General features: G+C 41.7%; 1 protein-coding gene across 18 annotated transcripts in view; it reads right to left on the bottom strand.

Annotated features, from left to right (window-relative positions):
- Nucleotides 1–24,955, bottom strand: part of MAGI2 (membrane associated guanylate kinase, WW and PDZ domain containing 2) — a 1,417,815-nt gene that overhangs the window by 328,384 nt on the left and 1,064,476 nt on the right. For all 18 annotated transcript variants that reach the window (XR_013215731.1, XM_077264697.1, XM_077264691.1 and 15 more), the window contains 2 exons: nt 20,631–20,752; nt 15,587–15,769 (listed from right to left, as the gene is read on the bottom strand). Coding sequence is in view for 17 of the 18 variants with exons in the window: in XM_077264697.1 (XP_077120812.1) it covers nt 15,587–15,769; nt 20,631–20,752 (305 nt within the window). In the remaining variant the exon portion in view is untranslated. The remainder of the gene's footprint in view (nt 1–15,586; nt 15,770–20,630; nt 20,753–24,955) is intronic.

Genomic DNA, 24,955 nt, shown 5'->3' with positions numbered 1-24,955 from the left:
ATATGTCACGAGAAAACAGTGTCAGAATCGCCAAGATCCGTTGAAGCGTTCCAGAGTTTTAACCTCATAAAGGGACAGTGGTCAGAATTGTAAAAATTGGCCCGGTCATTAACGTGCAAACCACCCTTGGGGGTGAAGGGGTTAAGCAAAAAAAAAAAAAAGGTGTCTGTTCCAGATCCGAACAGTGGATCAAACTCGGCCATTCAAATCAATGGGTTAGTTAAAAAAAAAATCAAACAGTACACAGATGCAATCTATGCATTATCCAAGTGCTGTCTGTTTCTAACTATTTAGTGGGTAGAAGTTTGGAATTTTTTTTATTTTGTACACAAGAAAAACAGAATAAATATTGATAAAATGGATACCCTGACCAAACACCAAAGAGGATTTGATCCAGTGCACTGATGGAAACCTGTCAGTTTTTTCAAGTACAAGATTAAAATCGACATCTGAATGGGGCCTAAATGAGCTCTCTTCATCTATCAACAATGGTTCAATGTTGTATGAAATCTGCACATTTTTCTTTCATTTGTGACATATTTTAGATGATTATCAGTTAGTACAACAGTGACAACATCTTCACACATGGTAGCTTATGGCAATTGTGGATGACAAATGAGAGGCAATAAGGAGTAAGGTAGGTATGGATGATAACGTCTTAAAGGAAATTTGTCAACACAATTGAGCTATGTAAACAATTAATATAGTCATACGGGATAAAGACTGCTGAGGAGAGTGATGCCTGTATGGCCCATATCAGATGCCTTGTTGTTAAGAATCACCTTCTATTACTTTATATAAATTACCTCTTCCAGGTTCTGGAGAGGACTCTGCCTGGAAGATAACTCTGCCTCCAGAGCTTATTTTACGTGAAGGGGGAGCTACCAGTGTGATGTGTGATGACCACGCTCTGCTCTCCTGATCTCACTGCAGAGCTGTGTGTGATTACAACTGACACATCTGCAAGTTTCTCTCGGCTTCCATCTCACTGGCAGACAGGCTTGCAATATTGTTGCAATACATCAGAGCTGTAGAACTGCAATAGATGTGTATGCAAGAAGGAAAAGTTCAGTTTTCCTGTTCTGTGTTAGTTACATGTCACACACTGGAGGCAGAGTTATTTTTCAAAAAACATCCTCCCCATAGGCTGGAAGAGGTCAATTTAAGAAAATTTTGATTTCGCTTGATTAAGACATCAGATCACAGATAACAAGGTATCATTTTATTCAGCTTCCAAAGACTTGCAAGACCATATAGTTGGCTTAGGAGGCTTGATCCTACTGACAGATTTAAAGAAATGGAAAAATAGAGGAATGTGAGATGGCAAAGGTAGAGACCACAAAAGATTGATGGAGGAAGAGAAGAAAAGAAGAAGAAAAAAAAGAGGGCATAGTTTCAGACTTTCACAAAACATCAGGTATATTCGGTACACAGCAAGAAACCAGTATTTGGTGTTAAACTATAAAGAAAGTTATTTTGTGTGGATCTCCTCTTGGAGCAGAACACCCATTATAACAGAACACCCAGAACAACCATTATGACAAACTTTACACAAGAACAACTGAACACATGACAAAAAATTTGATTTTTTTTGTGCAAGAGCAAAGGTAATAGTATTAGTTTTGGTTCTTCATGATTATTTCACCTCATCTACTAAATTGTTTTTCGGTAGTTTATTCTTCCTATGTCCATGGCTATAATTACAATTTGTGCTGCTTTACTGATTATGCCTCTGTGTAGTTCAATAGGTCATTAGTCAATACAATTGCTCCAGTGTTTAGATGCATTTGCAATGACATACCGTATGTGTTGGACATGAATGCCATATATATATATATATATATATATATATATATATATATATATATATATAAAGCTTTGTCACTTTGTCAAAATATCTGTTTCTGTTTGGTAAAGTCACCCATTTATTGCATTTTCTGCCAAAAGCCTCTAAATATAAGTGAGGGAAACAGTGCTATAGAGTGCAGATATAATACCAAACTAACGTATCATGATTTTTGGATATACAATCATTGATCTGTGAAGTCAACACAAATTTTGCACATTGTTCCTAACCCACTTGAATGTGAGTGGCCCCAGTAAATTGAAAAGTCACTAAGAAATAACAATAAAAAAAAAAAACACTACAAGAGGATAGAAAATGGAGTGACAATATCTGTGCAGTGTTTTAATGCTAGATTTTAGGGCATCTAGACAGTTAAACATGTCACCAGTGTACCAATAGACAGCTGATATAGCTGTTCATATTTTCAGAGGACGAGTTCCCAGATTATGCTGGAGGAAAAAGTTAATAAAACAATGCTCAGCAGATGTAGTATTCCAAAAATATGAGTATTCAGCATATTGTCTTATAAATGAGTAATTGCTGCCGGCAACTTGCTGAACTTACAAAGCTTTACTGATAAATGAGAGCCTTCAAGACATTTTCATTATTTGCTTAATGAAGGAAATATTTTATAATATTGGATGATATCATCATATACATTAAGACATATTGCATTGCACTGTTAACAATTTAACAATTAATGGGAATTTTAAGAATAACTTTTAGATTTAAAGTATAGTTAATCATTTAAAAAAATATCTATGCTTTGGCCTTCATTTAGTGAGAGATGGAAATAAATTATTGCTTAGCAGTCAGACTACAGTCAGTTATCACTAAAATGCTCAGATGTTCATTACTCGAACCGAGCAATTCCTAATACTTGCATGCTCGGTTAGAGCAACAAGTATAATACAAGTGAGTGGGAAATACGAGCATCTTTCTAGCAGACCCTACAAAGAGGTATGGGAGGCAGTGAAAATGTTGAAATGAATGGAAAATGTGCTGAATGGAAGGATAACAGCATCTGTAAGACCCCTGGAAGCATCTCCGACTCCCAGATCGCTGCAGAGAACAATGGGTCACACTTTTACTTCAATTTAAAGACTGACAATAAAACATTAAAAATAGACAAGAAATTGACATTTATAGGAAAAAAAGTTAAGAAACACTTTTTCCTATATAATGACTTTTATATAAAGCAAATTTGTAAAGGATTTAAATTTTTTTTTGTCATTTAAGTAAACTAAAATTGATTTTTTTAATTAAAACATTGGACATTTCAGTGTAATTTATGAAGGAAACAAAGTGCCAAATATTAGGGACTCAGAAACATCTTATATTAGACATAAAGGAGGACCTCATACACATTCTGTTCATAGAAACCAAGCCAGCTGCATAACAAATGCTAAGAGAATGGGGCACCTGTGGTGGCCCACTCTAAAACAGCTACACCAACTCCAAAAAACATGGCAAATAGGAGAAAAATGAGTACCAGGTGATAATTTTACTAAAAAACAGTAAATATCTTTATTAAATACTAGATGGTGGCCCGATTCTAACGCAACGGGTATTCTAGAATATGTATGTAGTTTATTTATGAAGATTTCAGAATAATGCAATGAATACACAGGATTCGGCTGGCAGGGCGCGACCAATTAGCGAAGTGTGGTTCAAATCCAGCGCCAATTCACGGCCGGACTGCGCCAGTCACTGATTGTTGGTGGATGGCCGGGCGCGACCAATGAGTGAAGCCAGGGCGAGCTCCAGGTTTTTGAGGGCCCCGGGCGAACGAGTCTCACAGCCCACGTAGCATATAACACAGCCCACGTAGTATATAGCACAGCCACGTAGTATATAGCACAGCCACGTAGTATATAGCACAGATACATAGTATATAACACAGCCACGTAGTATATAGCACAGCCACGTAGTATATAGAACAGCTACGTAGTATATAACACAGCCATGTAGTATATAGCACAGCCACATAGTATATTGCACAGCACACGTAGTATATAGCACAGACACGTAGTATATAGCACAGCAACGTAGTATATAACAGCCCACGCAGTATATAACAGCCCACGCAGTATACAACAAAGCCATGTAGTATATAGCACAGCCACGTAGTATATTGCACAGCCATGTAGTATATAGCACAGCCATGTAGTGTATAGCACAGCCCATGTAGTATATTGCACAGCCACGTAATACATAGCACAGTCACATAGTATATAGCACAGCCACGTAGTATATTGCACAGCCACGTAGTATATAGCACAGCCACGTAGTATATAGCACAGCCTATGCAGTATATAACACAGCCCACGTAGTATGTAGCACAGCCCACGTAGTATATTGCACAGCGACGTAGTATATAACACAGCCCATGCAGTATATAACACAGCCCATGCAGTATACAACACAGCCACATAGTATATAGCACAGGCACATAGTATATTGCACAGCCACGTAGTATATAGCACAGCCATGTAGTATATAGCACAGCCACATAGTATACTGCACAGCCACATAGTATATAGCACAGCACACTTAGTATATAGCACAGTGACGTAGTATATAAAACAGCCCACGCAGTATATAACACAGCCTATGCTGTATATAGCACAGCCCACGTAGTATATAGCAATGTGGGCACCATATCCCTGTTAAAAAAAGAATTAAAATAAAAAATAGTTATATACTCACCTTCCGATGCTCCTCGCGACGCTCTGTACCGGTCTCGTGAGACTGCTACGTCATCTGGGGTCATTGCCGCAATGCATTCTTGGGACCGGAGGGTCGCAAGGAGCAGGAAAGGCTGCCGCGGACGCCGGAAGGTGAGAATATAATGATTTTTTTTAATTATTATTTTTAACATTATATGTTTTTACTATTGATGCTGCATAGGCAGCATCAATAGTAAAAAGTTGGTCACACTTACAGGGTTAATGGCAGCATTAACGGACTGCATTACACCGCGTTATGCCATGGTGTAACGCAGTCCATTTAACGGACTGCTAAAATACTAGGTAGGCGCTGACTGGCCCAGACTGTGCCTGTCGCTGATTGGTCGCGCCCAGCTAGCCGCGACCAATCAGTGACGCGGGATTTCCGTGACAGAGAAACAGACAGACAGACAAACAAACATAAGTGGACCTTAGAAGATTATATATATAGATCAAAAAGAACAAATAATCCACATTAGATAAAGTAACTAGTGATGAGTGAATATACTCGTTACTCGAGATTTCCCGATCACGCTCGGGTGACCTCCGAGTATTTTTTAGTGCTCGGAGATTTAGTTTTGATCACCTCAGCTGAATGATTTACATCTCTTAGCCAGCATAAGTACATGTGGGGATTCACTAGCAACCAGGCAACCCCCACATGTACTTATGCTGGCTAACAGATGTAAATCATTCAGCTGCGGCGATGAAAACTAAATCTCCCAGCACTAAAAAATACCTGGGAGGTCACCCAAGCGTGCTCGAGAAATCTCGAGTAACGAGTATATTCGCTCATCACTAAAAGTAACCCATTCTCCACGGAGGTACAGACAGTAAGAGAGGTAACCACCTCAGCAGTGCAAGGTATCAGGGATTATATTATAGTCATGATGCAAAAACAAGACCACGGAAAAAGGATGCCCCATATTAATTAAGTAAACACATCACACAGTATAATACCTAAAAAGTGCAAGGGGACAAGCTTACTCATGTCTGTGAGATAGAGAAGTGGTCACCCCAAGGACGGATGTCAGCCCCAACGCACGTTTCGCTGGTACAAATGCAGCTTTCTTAAGGGGATCAATTTGTCATGTAGTGGTACTCCTAGACTCATAAAGGTTCTGCAGTAAGTGCAAATCCTGCCACAAATTATCCATACACACACTTGAAGGCACCAACTGTACTGTATCATTCAGCTATTGTAAACAAAGTGTAGTTGTAGTGTTCCTACACTCATAAAAGTTCTGCCCACAGTGCAAAGTCTGCCAAAAACTACAAGCAAGGCTATCCATACACCCTTGAATACACCTCATAAAAAATAAAGAAAGTGCAGTCATGGTACATCTACACTCAAAGACTTTGCGCAAATTGCAAAGCCAGGAAAAGATTATAAGGAGGTTCATCCATAGACTCAAGGCAACAACTGTTGGGCCTCATTCAAATATTGAACATTAAAAATACTTTATGTGCTACTGTCATCTGGTGGTGTGGAAAAGTCAGGTCTAATCCAGTATTTGCTCATTTTTAATAGAGTGAGCCTGTCAGCAAATTCTGTTGAGAGGCGAAAACGAGTCCATTATGACCCCCCCAATGGCACTAAAAACCAGCTCAGATAAGACGCTAGTGGCAGGGCAGCACAATACCTCTAAGGCAGAGAGGGACAGCTCATACCAGGTGTCTAGCTCTGAGACACAATAGCTGAAGGTCGCAGCGGAATTAGAGAGTATGCTGGTTTTGTAGGCCAGATATTGCTTAATGATCTTTAAAAACTTTTCTCTCCTTGTCAAAAATACCCGGTTATCAGGCCCTAGATGCTGTGAGGGTGTCATGAAATTGGCCCAAGCCTCTGCTGTGTATCTCCTTTGCATTTCATCTTTGGTTAGGCAAGAAAGCTTGTCCCCTGCCACCAGCATCGTCTGATGGAAATTTTTTCAACATATTTTCCACAATGGCCTTCTGGTATATCCCCATTTTACAAGACCTCTCCGCCTCCGGAAGAAAGATGCAAAGTTCTACTTGTAGCGTGAGTCTAGCAGGGTGAACAACCAGTACTTTTTTTGGCCACAAAAGAATTTAATGCGAGGGTCACAGGAAAGGCAGTGCTACATAAAGTCGGCCATTCGTGCCAAGGTCCCTACAGCCAATGCTTCCTTGTCTTCACCATGATGACTACTCTCTATCTTCCTCCTCATTCCTCTCCTCAGCCCATCCACGTAGGAGTCGGGATGAAGGTTGTGTGGGTACTTGCCTCTTTTGAGCCAGCTCCTGTTCCTTCTCCTCTACCTCAGTTGCTATCTCCTCATTGTTAATCTGCACTGAGCAGATGAGATGAGACTGGGCTGCATAGTATCTCCCAGTCTCATGTCTTCCCCAGTCTTTACCTGGTCCGCATGCAAAGCGTCATGTTTAATTGTCAGCAGCAACTGTTTAAAAAGGCACAGAAGTGGGATCCTTGCGCTGATGATGGTGTTATTGCCACTCACCATCTTTCTGGAATCCTCAATGTCTTGGAGAACGACACAAATGTCAAACATCCATGCCCACTCTTCAGTTGTTTTGTGAGGAGACTGATCAGAATACCAACGGGCATGTTGGAGCTGGTACTTAACCACTGGTCTCTGCTGCTCATAAAGTCTTGCCTGGATGCGCAGTTTTGAGTTCCAGCGCGTGGGCGTGTCACATACCAGTCATAAGCTGGCATTTGTGCTGCTGCAACACTGCCAGAGCATTTGCAGCTGTAGCCACCTTGTAGAAATGGGTCCAATGTGGAATACTTTGACCAGAAGCTCTTGAAAATCTGGGTATGTTTTCAGAAACCGGTGAACTACTAAGTGAAGCGCGTGTACCCCGCCACCACCAAGTTATTCCCATTCCACAAACGACCAAGCCTGGTTGGAGGTTCTGTGGCAAAAACCACAGATCTGTCTGGACTGTTATTCCTTTAAATAACTCTATTGCAGTTTGTCTCCTAGACAAAATTAGCTTCAGCAGAGCCTGTTGCCACTTAGATGAGGTAGTGCTGCAGAGCTGCAGGCTTATGGCTGATGTGGACGATTTTCTGTGAGTAAACACATCAGAGATGGAGGATGAGGAGCAGGAGGAGGTGCAGGAACTGATGTCAGATGAATGACAGAGGAAATCCTGATAGAAGTAGGGCCAGCAATCCTTGGCATTGGGAGCTCATGTGACATGCCAGGGTGGGATTCAACTACAGCCTCCACAATGTTCACCCAGTGTGGTGTCAGGAAAATGTTGTATCCCTGGCCACAAGCGCTTATCCACGTGTCAGTCGTTAAGTGGACAATCCCGGTAACCACGTTGGTAAGGGCACGGGTGATGTTCCTGGATACATGCTGGTACAAGGAGGGGACGCTACACCCGGAAAAAAGTGTCAGCTGGGGACCGAGTAACGGCCAAAAGATGGCTGCAGAGTCAGCACAAATCCTCTGTGTAAACAAGCCTAAATGACAACATTTTGACGACAAGCAGCCTGGAAATGTGCCCATTTAGCCTTTGGGACTGTGGGTGGGGGGGGCTGGAAACTTTCTCTTTTGCTGAAAGGCCTGGGGTAGGGACAGCTGAATGTCTTGTGCTAGGACAAGAATTTGGAAGTGCCTCATGATGATGCATCAGAATGTGCAAGGACAGGTGCAGGGCGGGAGCATCTGGGCCACTGTCAAGGACAGGGAGGCGCCTAGCACAGGAGAAGAGGCAGTGGTTACGCTCTGGCAATCGTGGACCTAGGCATTCGGCCCACCGAGTGGTGTGCTTAGATTAAATGTGCCTGATCATGCTGGTGGTGGTTAGACTCCTAGTGGTCATGCCCCTACTGATCTTGACATGGCCCAGGTTGCAAATGACTATTTTGTATTTCTCAGAATGCTCTTTAAAAAAAGGTCCCAAACTGGAGAACACCTAACTCTTTGAAGGAGAAATTCAGGAATGCCGTTGCTCTGCTGAACAATTCTCTCTCAGGTCAACCCACTGCCTCATCCTGCCGGTTTTGGTGCTGCTGATCCCAGCCGCTCATTGATTCTGGCTTGCTCTGCATGCCAGTTTCCTAGGTTGGGTTGGTGACTTCGTCATCCACTACCTTGTCTTCCACCGCCGCACCCTGGTCATCCTAATTTAGTGACTTAACAACAACCTGACTTATCGACAACTGTAATTAAACCAAACACAAAATATGGATCACAGAGCAATAAATCTTATGATCTTATACCCTCCGGTTCTGCTCAGTGTCCTGTAGTTCCACTCTAGCCTTGGGCTCCCGGTACCCGGTCTCTGCACACTGACTCCTCGGAGGCCTATTTTCAGCCTCCTTGAGCCCTGAATCTCTCCTCTGCTCCTCTCCTGTCTGTCCTCGCTCACAGACTGTCTGTACAAACTGAACTAGCTCCTCCTCCAAAACCAGGATCTTTATCCAGGGAAGCTGTCCTAAAACAGGGTTTTGAGTTCCCCCTCCTGGCCTGGATTTGGAAGGTGTTGTGTGTGTGATAATCTGCCAAAGGGAATCTCACTTGTCTCCAGGCATAGCACTACCCTCCCCGAGAGGAAAGCAGCACTACTGTGGTACCTGAACTCCTGGGATGCCACACATATATTTTGCCTCATTACATAGTCAGCATTTTGTATTAGTTTAGTTTGCCTGCACTGGTTTAATATATATTACCTTCCATTTTGGACGTGGCACTTAGGTGTCACTTACCCCTTTCTTTGTTTAATTGTTTATGTATTTTGATTTTTAATACAATTTTAATGGATTTCTAATAAAAAGTATTAAGATTTTTGATATCTATTGCTCTGTGGTCCATATTTTGTGTTTGGTTTAAATACTGTATTTATGGATGGGCTATGATTATTTGGCCTTTTATTTGGTAGATTATCGGCAACTGTGTATCATCACAATGTTCCTCCTTAGACAAAATTTGCCATTCTCCACTGTCAATTTCTTGTCACTGCTCTAAGTTTTGTGCATCACTAATATAATCTCCTCCTGTCCCTCTTGGAACATGCAGGATGAGAGGTCACAATGAAGAAGTGATATTGTAAAGAGCTCCTTGGAGTGACCTAGTGTGGGATCACTAGTCTCCTGGAATTCAACAAGGTGGGAGGAAGGAGGATCAGAGAGAGGATTACGTGATCCAGACTGTTGGCTGGTGAGACTGGACAGTGTGGAAGACTGGATGGTGCTGCCAAGCATGCTGAAAGCATTATCTACTATCCAGCCAACCACCTATTCTCACTGCTTTGGCTCCAGAAGTGTTGAAATGTGCCTCCCTGCAAAGTGGGACAGGAACCTATGTGTTGTGGATGGGCGTGTTTCTTGTGTTTCAGAAACAGGCGTAGTCACACCAGCACCACGTCCTTGGTATCTGCGTGCAACACCATCAGCACTTCCTCTTCCCCTTCCCCTACCGCACACTTTACGCTTTTTTTAATTGCCAAGTCTCTTGAAACCAAGCTTATTTTTAATTTAAAAAATTAAAATTGGTCACCTGCAGCAGACAAAGTGTTTTTTTGGAGTTTAATACCACCATTATGTACCACAAATCACATAATCCTCTATGGATGAGTAATTGAATACATACAAGTTTTTCAACACTTTTTTGGAGTGTTACATACCATGCTAATGTCACAGAAAACATCTAATACTCCACGAATGAGTAAATGAATCCAGAAAAAAAATTGAATACTTTTTGGGAGTTTTCCATATCACCATAATGTACCCCAGAGCACGGAGTACTCTATGGATGATTCATTGAATACTGAAACATTTTTAACGCTTTCTGGAGTGTTATATAACATAGAAATGTAGCACAAAGCACACAATACTCTATGGATCACAAATTACTCAATTTTTTCACACACAAAAAAAGAATGTGGTCAGCTGCAGCTACATATTTAGCAATGAATTGAAAAGCCCTAATCCCTGACTAGGGACTATATTCAGCCACTCTCCCTGTTCCTGCAACACTCTTTCCCTCCCTACGCTAAATGCAGAATATATCGACACATGCCTGAACAAGTACTCTCTCCCTCCAATAACCACTGTCACAGAGCTGTGCAGTGGGGTCAGTGTACCGAGCCTGGCGGTGCTTGTCCTTTTATAACCCCTGATGATGTCACATGGGCAGCCAATCACAGTAATGCCAATACCAAGATGGCTATGGAATTACAATGACACCCAGGCAATCCCCACATGCTTATTGGCTGTGGGATTCAAGGTTGAAATCGAACACCGGCTAATGCTAGTCAAGTAACAAGCACATCCAAGCATCCAGATACTCAAGTGTTATCGGAGTATCACTAAAAATGTTTGCTCATCCCTAGTAACTAATATTTAACTTAATCTAGTATGAATGTGATCTCATTTCACAAGGATATGTCAGTTTTAATCAAGAAAGGTTGCAACTCAACGGGATTGCAACTCCCTGCTTTAGCAATACATTCCTTCCCTATTTTTTTTTTACATCCATTGAGATGCTGTGGCCATCCAAAGTACAAGGATCTGTAGTGTGGCCTTATCCGGGTGAAAGATGTTGCACTGCAACAAGTCTGAAGGTTTTTCATTAGGTTTTGCAGATCAACACTATGAACAAATTTTGTAAGGGATCAACACTATGAACAAATTTTGTAAGGGTCTAGAAAGTGGATTTAATATTTCTGGCTTCCCCATAATGCATTGCAGCACATGACATTTGATAGCACAAACAATTAGGAATATGATATCCTGTACAAAAGCAGAGACAGGGAATGAAGCAGCCATTTTGTGTTGATTCTCAATAGTGAAAGGACGTCACAGTTCACAGCTCAGCAGCATACACTCACTGGCCACTTTATTAGGTACACCTGTCCAACTTCTTGTTAACACTTAATTTCTAATCAGCCAATCACATGGCGGCAACTCAGTGCATTTAGGCATGTAGACATGGTCAAGACAATCTCCTGCAGTTCAAACCGAGCATCAGTATGGGGAAGAAAGGTGATTTGAGTGCCTTTGAACGTGGCATGGTTGTTGGTGCCAGAAGGGCTGGTCTGAGTATTTCAGAAACTGCTGATCTACTGGGATTTTCGCGCACAACCATCTCTAGGGTTTACAGAGAATGGTCCGAAAAAGAAAAAAAATCCAGTGAGCGGCAGTTCTGTGGGCGGAAATGCCTTGTTGATGCCAGAGGTCAGAGGAGAATGGGCAGACTGGTTCGAGCTGATAGAAAGGCAACAGTGACTCAAATCGCCACCCGTTACAACCAAGGTAGGCCTAAGAGCATCTCTGAACGCACAGTGCGTCGAACTTTGAGGCAGATGGGCTACAGCAGCAGAAGACCACACCGGGTACCACTCCTTTCAGCTAAGAACAGGAAACTGAGGCTACAATTTGTACAAGCTCATCGAAATTGGACAGTAGAAGATTGGAAAAACGTTGCTTGGTCTGATGAGTCTCGATTTCTGCTGCGACATTCGGATGGTAGGGTCAGAATTTGGCGTAAACAACATGAAAGCATGGATCCATCCTGCCTTGTATGGAGCATCTTTGGGATGTGCAGCCGACAAATCTGCGGCAACTGTGTGATGCCATCATGTCAATATGGACCAAAATCTCTGAGGAATGCTTCCAGCACCTTGTTGAATCTATGCCACGAAGAATTGAGGCAGTTCTGAAGGCAAAAGGGGGTCCAACCCGTTACTAGCATGGTGTACCTAATAAAGTGGCCGGTGAGTGTAGATTGCCATAGAAATCCACAAAACACTGAATAAGTTTTAGAGATAGCGTGTGATAGTTCATCAGTGAAGATTAATGTATGGAGAAAGGCTATTGATTACCACCAGTTACCATCTGCTTAGCCATAGCCTTACTTGTGGAGGTCAAATTGACATTCCTAATACTGTATTTGCAGGTGGACTACACTCCTAAAAGACCTTAGAATATCATACATATATTTTAAATTGGATGCTTTGCAGAACTTATTAAGGGGAATCGATTCACAAGACAAATTTTGGATGAAAGTTTGGCAAAGCTGTCAAGTTTGAATTTCAAAAAATTTGCTCATCTCTAATTTCCAGTCCTGCTCAAGCCAAAGGTGAAGTGAAGCCTAATTCTGATTTGGCACGATTTAGTGCTGTGCCCTTTTCCACCATTTATTTGTACTGACTCTGACCACAAAGTGCACAGAAAAGTGAAACAATACATAAAGACTTCTAAAATAAAACTTTACTCTGAAATAATATAGTAATAGAGTAGGGATATGTGTCTGTTTGACAAGAAGATCACCCCTCAGGATTCCAAAATTGTGAGCAGCAAATAATTTAATCAGACAAGTTGTGCTCATATACAGTGCTGCAAACCTTTTCACCTGACAGACCATTCTGTTTTTGGGGTTGCTGAGGGAACAAATTAAAAATACATAGTAATAAACACAGCCCATAAGCTATTTTGTATTTTCAGGAAAACAATACAGTCAATAGTCATTTAGAAATTAAGAAATACAGCTCTGGCAAAAATTAAGAGACCACTGCAAAATGTTCAGTTTGTCAGATTTTTCTCTTTATAGGTATATTTTTGAGTAAAATCTAAATTGTTCTTTTATTCTATAAACTTCTGACAACATGTCTGTGAATTTCCAAGCAATCATTTTTGTATTTTTTTTTTTACAAAGAAAAATGTTCAAAATTAAAGAACAACAGTGTTTTCATACCTCAAATAATGATAAGAAAACAAGTTAATAATCATTTAGAAACAACAATACTAATGTTTTAACTCAGGAAGAGTTCAGAAATCAATATTTTGTGGAGTAACCATGGTTTTTAATCACAGCTTTCATGCGTCTTGGCATGCTTTCCATCAGTCTTTCACACTGCTTTTGGTGCAAAAATTTAAGCAGTTCTTCTTTGTTTGATGGCTTGTGACTATCCATCATCCTCTTGATTACATTCCAGAGGTTTTCAATGGGGTTCAGGTCTGCAGATTGGGCTGCCCATGACAGGGTGTTGATGTGGTGGTCTATTAATTTTTGCCAGAGATTTATATTGAGGTCTCTCAGGAGCGTACATTTGCCTCCACAAAGTTATGTCTTTTGAGTTACAACTAGTGATGAGCGAGTGTTCCCGTTGCTCGAGTTTTCCTGAACACGCTCGGGTGGTCTACGAGTATTTGTGAGTGATCGGAGATTTAGTTTTTGCCGACACAGCTGCATGATTTGCGACTGCCAGCCAGCCTGAGTACATGTGGGGATTGCCTGTTTGCTAGGGAATCCCCACATGTAATCAGGCTGGCTAGCAGTTGTAAATCATGCAGCTGTGAAGACGAAAACTAAATCTCCGAGCATTCATAAATACTCGGAGACCACCTGAGCGTGCTTGGGAAAACCCAAGCAACGAGTATACTCGCTCATCACTAGTTACAACATATTAATTTTCATGCTACTAAACTAAACAGTGTAAAGAAAAAGTCAAATAAAATTATATCTGAAGTAAAGGGTTACACACACTGATCATATAATATACACTAGTTTTACCAGGATGGCGCACTGTGTGTACGGAAGCCAGAAGACAGCACAGCATGTTTCGCTGCCCCATCTGAGTGCAGCATAAAGTAGGTGTAGACACCCTGAATTTAATGTCACTTGCTGGGCTTCTTGCTGTAGTTATGTCTGCTGCAGCTCTTCTACTCCTCTCAATGATGAGCTCCTGCTATGTTTTTCTCTTTGTCGATGACATCCAGCTACCCCCACCACTTACTGGCAGATTTCTACCTATGCAAGGTGTACAAAAATCAATCAGTGGTTTGGGCGTGCATACATAGAGCTCATCATTGGAAGGACTATCAATCCTGCCGCAGATAAAACAGTGATTTTATAAAGAAAAACAGCAATAAGCCCCTAATTGGCACAGCAGCAGGACAAGTGTGTCTGTCCCTATTTTATGCTGTGCTTCAATTGGGAAGCATAAACCTGGTTACAGATTCCCTTTAGATTTTGTGCCACATATTTGCTTACTTTTCTGTTCCTGCAATTACTAACATACAGTAATAATGTCAATACTGATCAAGGTGAGCACCGAACAAACACCAGTCCTTTACCTCAATCACACCAGCCATGAAAATTCATGTTATTCTGCATCAGCACTGCATTAACAACACTTAGTGAGAACACAGATTAAACACCAGTAGACTCCTTTGAGCATGGACCGCCCAAACAGCGCTTGTATACAGTAGTTTCAAGTTCTACACCAACAGCGTAACTAGGCAGATCAGAATGTTCTCACCATCTAGTGATATTTAACAATTCACTTGCAAATCTCCTCCTTCCTCTTCTGCTCATTCATTTCTTATATTACCTCTATGAATACTCTTGAGGTTCAGACAACCTCAGATGCCACCTTTTTCCTTTGACTTCAAAGGCAAACCTCTAGTGCCGCTTCCCCCAACTCCAATCCTTAAGAGCCACCTACACATCATGTTTTCAGAATTTCCTCAGTATTAAACAAATTATGGAATTATCACCTGTGCAACAACTGAAGAAATTCTGAAAACATGATCTGTTGAAGTAGAAGGGAACACAGACTGAAAAGGGCCCATGTGCAGGTACAATATATGGTCCGCCCATAATTCACAATTACATATACTTTGGAGATGGAAGTGGCCCCCTTATCTCTTGGATCCCTGTGTGGCTGCATGTGTTGCAACAAAGGTATGTCTGCCCATTGGTGGCTCTTGAGGACTGAAGTTGGGGAACACTGTTTTAACGGGTCCATAAATGCAAGATAGGAGATAAATAATTTAAACAGGATATTACGGCCCATTTTGTGTGGGTAGTGTATTTTACTTCAAGCCATGATGTGGAAGTAGCAAAAGGGCTTGAACTTCTCTCTATTGTTGATTTTGTATAGTCCCTAATATCTAATTTATAGGCTTCATGGACAGAAAAAATGAGCAACAAGATTTCCTTTGGACAGATTATATGTAAATATAATTGCAACAGCAGGTCTGTCTGTATTAATGAAGGGATTTTACCTGTCTCCATCTTGCCATCCTGCGCAGCAGGGCCTTCTGGAATTACACTCTTCACTTGTAGAAATTCATCCGGTTCATCACCCCCAATAATAGTAAAACCAAAGCCCATGTTACTTTTCTTAAGAGTGGTACTAAGAAATGTTCCTTTAAGCTGTGATGCATCCCGTGTAAAAAGTGGCTTTTCTAGATCAAGAAAAAAAAGGCTGCATTACAAACCTAAATAGTCCAGAAATGCACACTACATCTAATGTTGAGAAACATATCTTTTGTATAAAACATCTATTTACATTGTCAGTGTTTTTTAGATTATTGTATTGTGACAAATAAAAGCTTTTTTACACTTTTATCAAAACTCCTAGTATTCTCCAATGTTTGTGTATTGCTAACTATGGAGGTTAGCGTAATGACCTAGCATTGTGTATAGGTCACACCGAGTCTGGAAATTGTGACATTAATGTTGATCTCTGTGTTTTTCACAGTAGGTTCCAGCGGTATTATTATGGATTTCAGAGCCCGTGACGATGCATGGCTCTCACAAATAGATGATGTGTTCAAAGACACCAACCATACAAATATGGAGGGTAACAATAAAGGGTTATTGGAGATGACAATTAAATTTAAAGATCTTTTGAGAAAAAGGAATAAAATATGGTGGAACCACGCCTTTTTAGATAAATATTTACAGAAGGGGCTGATCCCCAGGGGTTTGAGGGTGCAGGTTTTTCCCTCCTTTCCTGTGGAAAATCTGGAGATAAAGGATAGATGGGAGAGTTATGCAAATACCTGCTCATTTGGCTTCATGGAAATTTTAAAGGAGATGAACGCTGATTCCCTGAAAACGATCGAAGGGGAAATGGAGGACTTACAAAATAACATTAAAAAAGATATGTCTAATGAGGTGTTAAAGAAATTCAACTTAGAAATAGAGGATGAAGCACAAAAATGGGCAGAAGAAATACAACAAATTAAATCTAAAAAATTCCAAAGGGATATAAATGACAAACAACTCAATAGGACCTATAAGTGGAGGAATTTAAATGAGAGAACAAGCCCTTTCTACAGGAATGGGTCCCGGTCACGATCACGGTCTGCATTTGTAAGATCAATGAGATCTGAGGAATGCCAGCCCGTAATAAAGAATCCAGCTGACACGGATACTGATGGTGCTTCAACAAGTGATAATAATAAAAACAATAAATACTAGACAAAACGCCAAAAAAGGAACATCTGGGAAACAATCCGAAATTAAGTCTCAGGGAGGGTTACAGGTAATAAATCCGATCATGTGTTGACTACAACACAATTAGAGGTATTGAGCAAGGGTCTGTCTTTCTCCCCAACTAACAGTTTAAATTATTTCACAGCGCTAAAAGACCTCCATTTATTTTCACGCAAATTAATTCTGAAAAAATTGCATTGTAAAGGAGGAAATGAACAGGAGGGTTGGAGTGCTGCCGAAAGGGATACTATTCAGATATTTGAGGAATTACTTGAAGAGCAAAGTCCAATTAATAAAGGTGGGTTTCCAAAATCTATTTTTCCTAGATCAACAAGGTTCCCCCCCTGTCATTATGCCCAGCGGTGGAGGTGTTTACTAAATTAGTGCCAGAAGACCTCAAAAGGTTACCAACACACCGCCGTTTTGATAATCTAAGTCATAAGCAAAGGGAGGGTATTCGTCAATTACAAGCTATGGATGATGTTGTGTTTAAGGCAGCTGACAAGGGGGTGAACATCGTTGTTTGGCCAATCGTTAAATATGAACGTGAGGCATTCCGCCAGTTACGGGATAATGGTGTTTATACGAAATAAAGTTACAGTCCGATGGTGTCATTTTCGGCAGAGCTCCAAAGAATCCTTCTAAAAGCATTCAATTTGGGGATAATTAACAAGCAGATTCTTGATGGTTTGACTGTGATGTTCCCTAAAATACCTACACTGTACTTACTTCCTAAGGTACACAAGGACGCCGTCAACCCACCGGGATGTTCGATTGTGTCAGGGATAGATGGTCTATGTGATCCGACATGCAAGTTAATTGACCATTATTTGAAGACTCTGGTGGAAATTTTACCCTCTTATGTAAAAGACAACGGATGTCCTTGCGAGGGTTGATGGCGTCTTTGTGGATAGAGGGACACTTTTGGTGACGGCGGATGTCGAGACACTGTACACTTGTATAAATCATGATGATGGCTTGCGGGCGGTCCGCTTCTTCCTCGAGGCCCCCAACGTGGACGGCCCTCTTTGTGAGCTCATCCTTGAACTGCTGCACTTTGTCCTGACGCATAATTTTTTTTACCTTTAAAGATCATTTTTACCAACAGAAGCGCGGCGCAGCCATGGGCGCAGCCTATGCCCCCGGGTACGCCAATCTGTTTCTGGGTTACTGGGAGAGGTTGGTTTTTGGTGACTCGAGGGCGGGGGCCGCCAATCATGTGCTGTGTTGGCTGCGCTATATTGATGATATTTTGTTATTTTGGCGTGGGACAGTGCAGCAGTTGGATGATTTCATGGCTGTACTAAATACCAACAATTTAAACATTAAACTAACTTATAGGTATGATCCGATTAAAATTGATTTTTTGGACATCAGTCTGGAGCTTGACTCATCTTCATCCATCAAGACTGATGTCTTTCGTAAAACAACATCTGTCAATGCTCTAATACATGCATAGTCAGCATACAGCCATGCCACCATCAGGGCCGTCCCAGTTGGACAGTTCTTGATGGTGAGGCGGATCTGCTCGACACATCAGAAATTTGAGACACAGGCCCTGGATTTAAGTGAAAGATTTAGACAACGAGGATATAGCAAGAGATGTATCAAAAACGGATACAATAAAGCCAGATCAGTGTCACGAGATTCGCTGTTATACGGTAGTACCAAAAGAGAGAAGAAAGACGAGACCATATGGTTTATCTCTGTGTTCAACCATGAATGGGATAGCATGAGGACCATTTTAACTAAACATTGGCCTGTTCTTAGTGCTGAACCCTCCCTGGTACTTCTCCTTACAGACTGACCATCAATGACCCCAATGATCAATGATCTAAAAATCTTAGGGATCTGCTAATATTAAACCACTATGTTGCACCGAGTGCAAATCCATTTGGCATGACGAGACCAATTAGGGGTTCCTTTAAGTGTGGCCATTGCTTGGCTTGCACCAATATTCATCACACATCAACCTTTTGCTCAGTAGATGGTAACAAAGAATTTGAAATTAGGGAATACATCTCCTGTAATACAAGTAATGTAATTTACTATGCTACATGTAGCTGTCCCCTTATATATATAGGATTAACATCTCGTGAATTGAGAGTGCGTGTAGAAGAACACGTATGGGATATTGGTGTTGCTAACATGGTGGAAGACGTGTCGACTCTCAAGACCATCCAAAAACATTGTAGGATGGTCCACAACTGCAACCCAAAAGATTTTAAGATCAGTGGAATAGATGGTAGTACATGTTGGAATTAGGGGGGAAACATAAAAAAACTCTTAGCACAACGAGAGTTGAAATGGATTGTGACGCTGGGGACCATGAAACCTGCTGGTCTTAATGAGTCCCTGAATTTTGTCCCATTCTTATAATATCAGTATCTAGTAACATTTAGGACCCTTCGTACCCTTCTAATTTGTTCTTTTAACCGTTCTATGTGTTTGGTTTTAACTTTTTTTGTTTCTGTAATATGCTATATACAGGTTTCTATTGGATCACCTTATCCATCACAGTATTTCTCTTTTTGGATTGGATAATTCTCTATGAGCACATGCAGGGTTATCCCATGGAAAAGGAATGAACTATTCCGTTCTGCTGACGTTTGGACGAGATATAATCTTTATGTGCTGAATTTTAATTATTTTATCTATAATTGTTCTCTTCATGGCAATTTGTTTCTGAGAACAGACTGTTTGTTTGTATTTAAGAGGTGCCCTTCATGGTTGTAGTGCACGTGCTGGCCACTGGCGGCTGCCCCCCTCTGTCTGGCATTTTCCCCCTGCATGCATGACTGGGACCTGTCAGGTGCCCACTCATTTGTGTATCTGGATGCGTCCGGGCGGGGGTGGTTTGCCGTGGGTGGCAGCATGCGCATGCGCCGCTACTATACAGCCAGGAGTCGGCCAGGTCATGTAATATCCATGTGACCAGTATCCATGGATACTTAAAGTCCTCAAGTTGAGCTAAACCACACCTCCCCTTGAGAAAGCGAGGCTGACAGCGGCGAAACGCGCGTCGGGGTGCGTTCAGTGAGCCTCACAGCACACGATAAGAGACCCTCTCTTCTCCCTCTTTCCCTCTCCCCTCTGTGCCCACCATGTCGGATATACTTATAACTGATATAACGCTTTAGAGAGTGGTGGACATGCATGGGAATTTATCCTCATGGGAACTTATCCCCAGGTGGCCATTAGCAATTGTTGGTAAAGAAAGGACCCTGATTTAGTTTAAAAAAGAGGGACCCATTGGTTTGGGACTTTTAGGGAAGGGATCACCCTCACCCACTACCAGATAATGGTTATGATATGATGTAATTTTTGTGCAGTGTGCTTTTTTTCGGTGTCTTTTGTATAACACATCTTTTTAAATTGTCAGTGTTTTTTAGATTATTGTATTGTGACAAATAAAGCTTTTCTACACTTTTATCAAAACTCCTAGTATTCTCCGATGTTTGTACAGAGCAGAGAAAATAGAAGAATTAACTGAGTAGAAAGGCAAAATAAGTCATTGTAAGTACACAGTGCTATATACTATGATTGGAACTTTGATGGCAGTGCTTCTTTAATCTAGGGCAATAGATTACTTGGGACTTCCTTTATAATTCAGAGCAATGCTTTTAAAATATACAGTAATAATGAGAATATTAAAAGTTTCATTCACTGCTTTCTGAGCTCCATGTTCAGACAGGGGATTTACATATATTAAACAACATGGACTAAAACTTCTAATATACATTTATCAATATACTATCATATCCTCAATTATTGACAAAACTACTATTAAGTAATAGTCCACATTCAAAGAAGACTGTAATTTACCTCTAAAAACTTGAGACTGCATCGGCTGAGTTCCCAATTCTGTCGAGGGCATGTTGTGATGTTGAAGCTTCCTTTTTGCTTCCAACACTGGGTTCTCAAATTGGGTTCTTCTATTTATGTGACTGGTACATAATGGAGAAAGTTATAAATCACATTAGTGCTGGAGTGTCATATCTATTAGAATATTGATGTGCCATCATATTCACTATAAACTAATGCAAATAAAATAATTAAACTGATAATATATTTGTTCTTAAATGGGTTGTCCAGTCTTGTAATAAACGTCTGCAGTCTTGTAACTGACTGCACACTTCTGAAACCTTATAGTGTGTGCCCCGCACACTGACAGGATTGCTCTCACTGGTGACACTGGAGAATCCTGACAGTGTGTAGTGCATGTGCTGAAGTATTCAGAAGTCTGTAGTCACATACAGTTACTGCAGACTTTTATCATGAGACCGGCCAACTCTTTTAAAAATAAAGCAGCAGAATTTGCTTACACTACACCCAAATGCATGATGGATTGATAATCTATAGGATTAAAAAGAATGACATGAGAAACATTGACTTTCTGTGATATTGGCACCTGTCAATATAGGAATCTTGCAATAACTAGACAACTGGGTTAGAATATTTCCAAAGTGACAGGGGAAATAACTATTGGGTCATGATCATGATTGTTCAATGCTCACTGATGCTTGTGAGGAGAGAAGTGAATCTAAACTGATTCCCATCCAAACACTCTGTGGCACCAACACACCTTACAAGTGCCATTCACCTCCACCAGAAATAGTACTTTAATCTGTAAAGTGGTGTCAATTATGTATTTGCTGACTGAGCATTTCTATGCCCAGCCCACTTTGGGGAACTGGCAGGGACTGGGTAAAAATGACATAAAACAGCAGAACTCTGCACAAATTGTGTTGAAAAACTACAAAATGGCAAAAAACACCTTGATGAATTGGACACATAGTGCATTGCTGTGTATGAGGCTATATTGCTGAAGACCAAAGGAGAAAATACCAATTCTGACCCCTGTTGATACCAAAAATGCGTACAATAGGCGTATTGATGGTCAGAACTGGGTCTAAAGCAATGTAAGAAAGTGACATGCTCTACAGAATTACAGCTCCAATGCTCTGGGCAATGTTTTGCTGGAAAACATTGGTTCTGGCATTCATATGGACTTTCACATGTACCACCTACATAAACAATTTGCAGACCAAGTCCATGGCAACGGTATTCCCTGATGGCACTGTCCTTTTGTAGGAGTATAAATTATCTATTACACTTCAAAAAATGTCAAAACTGGTTTGAAGAACATGAAGAGTTAGAGAGGGTGGATTGGCCTCCAAACACGCCAGATTCAAATTAAATCTAGCATCTGTGAGATGCGCTGAAAAACACGTTGGAATTAGGATCTCACCTCACACTTAAAGGGAACCTGTCACCCCCAAAATTGAAGATGAGCTAAGCCCACCAGCATCAGGGGCTTATCTACAGCATTCTGTAATGCTGTAGATAAGCCCCCGATGTATCCTGAAAGATGAGAAAAAGAGGTTAGATTATACTCACCTGGGCGGGCGGTCCGATCCGATGGGCGTTACGGTCCGGTCCGGGGCCTCCCATCTTCTTACGATGATGTCCTCTTCTTGTCTTCACGCTGCGGCTCCGGCACAGGCGTACCTTGTCTGCCCTGCTGAGGGCAGAGCAAAGTACTGCAGTGCACATGCGCCGGGCCTCTCTAACCTTTCCCGGTGCCTACACACTGCAGTACTTTGCTCTGCCCTCAAGAGGGCAGGCAAAGTACGCCGGAGCCACAGCGTGAATACAAGAAGAAGACGTCATCGTAAGAAGATGGGAGGCGCTGGACCGGACCGCGACGCCCATCGGACCGGACCGCAGCGGGACCACCCCTGGGTGAGTATAATCTAACCTCTTTTTCTCATCTTTCAGGATACATTGGGGGCTTATCTACAGCATTACAGAATGCTGTAGATAAGCCCCTGATGCAGGTGGGCTTAGCTCATCTTTGATTTTGGGGGTGACAGGTTCCCTTTAAAGAAGCACTCCCATCAAAGTTCTTTTCCTTTTAATATATTGCAATCATCATATTATATAGCACTATATACTTACAATTGCTTATATTGCCTTTCTACCCAGTTAATTCTCTTCTCCATTAGGTCTATAACACCATATGACTAAAAAGAGACTAACTGAATCCTTCTAAGCTCTATGTAGAAACAAGAAGTCTCTTTTTTCCTGCACAAGTCATGCCCCTCCAACTCCTGACCCAGCTGCTCCGCACCTCCCCTGCCAGGGACTTTGCAATGTTGAAGAATTGTAGTTCTAATGATGACTCATGATGATTATGAAGATAAAAATTTTGATGGGAGTGCTTCTTTAACAAGATTTGCTACTAAAGTGGTGCCAGATACCACAGTACATCTTGATAGGTCTTGTTGAATCCATGATATGACAGCTCATTACTACCTTATACACAATATTAGGCTGATAGCAATAATTTTATGGCAGATCTACAGTATATACACAAATATGCCATAAAATTATAATTTTATAATTTACATTGTATACATTTTGTATATTCTGTGGTAGAGCGGCTCACTCGGCTGGACACAGAGGTATAGCTGGAACACTGTCTCTTTAAGAAAATGCTTGGCTTATTGTAGACAGCGTAAACCAAGCTTGGGAAAGTAAACCCGGCCCTCCGGACAAAACAGCACAACAAAGGAACAAAAAAAGAAACACTGTCCTTTTCTGAGCGGGGATCAGCCCGCTCACAGGTAGCAATATCCAAGATTCAGGTTTAGCAAACACTTCCCTGGAGTTCTTCCTCTCCAAACACACACTAACATCACACAAGTCCTGTAAGGACTCTGCAGGTGGAGATACGTGGACATCCTCCCACATGCTCTATGGATGTCCACTAAAACCAGCCCATAACATAACTTTAATTTAATCCTCCCAACATAAAGTGTGCTGAAGGAAACCACTCTGGTTTTACATCACTGATGCCATCAAGCCCAGTGACACGTATTTCATCTCCATGACTTCACAAGTGACTGTCACATATCCCCCCTCTGTCAAAAGCCGGAGGGTTTGGCACCTTCACTTGCAAAACAGGGGAGCCTGGACAGAGCATCCGCATTCCCATGCAGCTTCCCTGGCCTGTGCTTGACATGAAAATTAAAATCCTGCAGAGCTAACAGCCATCTAGTCATCCTGGAATTCTTCTCCTTCCTTTCCCTCATCCATCTCAGGTGCGCATGATCTGATACTAGCCTGAATTACGGCCTAGCAGGTAGTACCTCAGGGTGTCAATCGCCCATTTGATGGCCAAGCACTCTTTCTCCAAGATGGCATAGTTCTTTTCGCAGGAAGACAGTTTCCTTCTCAGGTACAGGACTGGGTGCTCATCCCCATCTATTTCGTTTGATAGCACAGCTCCTAAATCGACTTCCGAAGTGTCCATCTGGAGCACAAACTCTGCCCAGAACAAGCTTCAACTCCTAGAATGCCAGCTCCACTTCAGAGGACCATTTGAGCATCGTTTACTTTGTCCCTTTAAGGAGGTCCACTGGTGAGGCAGCTACCATGGCAAAGTTTGGGATAAACTGGCGGTAATATCCCACAATGCCCAGGAATGCTCTGACCTGCTTTTTGGAGACCAGCTGAGGTCACTTTTAAATTGCCTCCACCTTAATTAAATTGGCTCTATTTCGCCCCTTCCGATTATGTAGCCCAAGTATTTTGCCTCTTCTTTCCCGAGGGCACACGTCTTTGGGTTTATGGTAAACTCTGCCTTCCTCAGTGCATCCAGTACCACCTGGACCTTCTGCAGGTGACTTCCCCACTCCAGGCTGAAAATCACGATGTCATCCAAATAAGCAGTGGAGTACTTGTGAGGGGACAGGATCCAGTCCATAGCCCTCTGGAAGGTAGCTCGGACTTCTTGTAGACCGAACGGCATTCTGGTATACTGGAAGCATTCATCAGGTGTAGAGAAGGCAGTCTTCTCCTTGACACTTGGGGACAGGAGAATGTGCCAGCAGCCTTTTGTTATGTCCAGGGTGGTGATGTATCTGGCTGACCCTAGCCTCTCAATGAACTCATCAACCTGGGGCATTGGATACGTGTCAAACTTAGACACCTCATTCAGATTCCTGTAATCATTACAGAAGTGCCACTCTCCATATCCATCTTCAGCACAAGGACAATAGGGCTAAACCAACTGATTTTTGACTCCTCGATAATGCCCAGGCTCAACATTCTCCTCATCTCTATGAAGATCACCTCACAGCGAG

Source organism: Ranitomeya variabilis, chromosome 5 (assembly GCF_051348905.1).
Source record: "Ranitomeya variabilis isolate aRanVar5 chromosome 5, aRanVar5.hap1, whole genome shotgun sequence".
Lineage (NCBI taxonomy): Eukaryota > Metazoa > Chordata > Amphibia > Anura > Dendrobatidae > Ranitomeya > Ranitomeya variabilis.
Note: the sequence above shows the minus strand (reverse complement) of the source record. Positions and strands in the feature narration are given on the sequence as shown.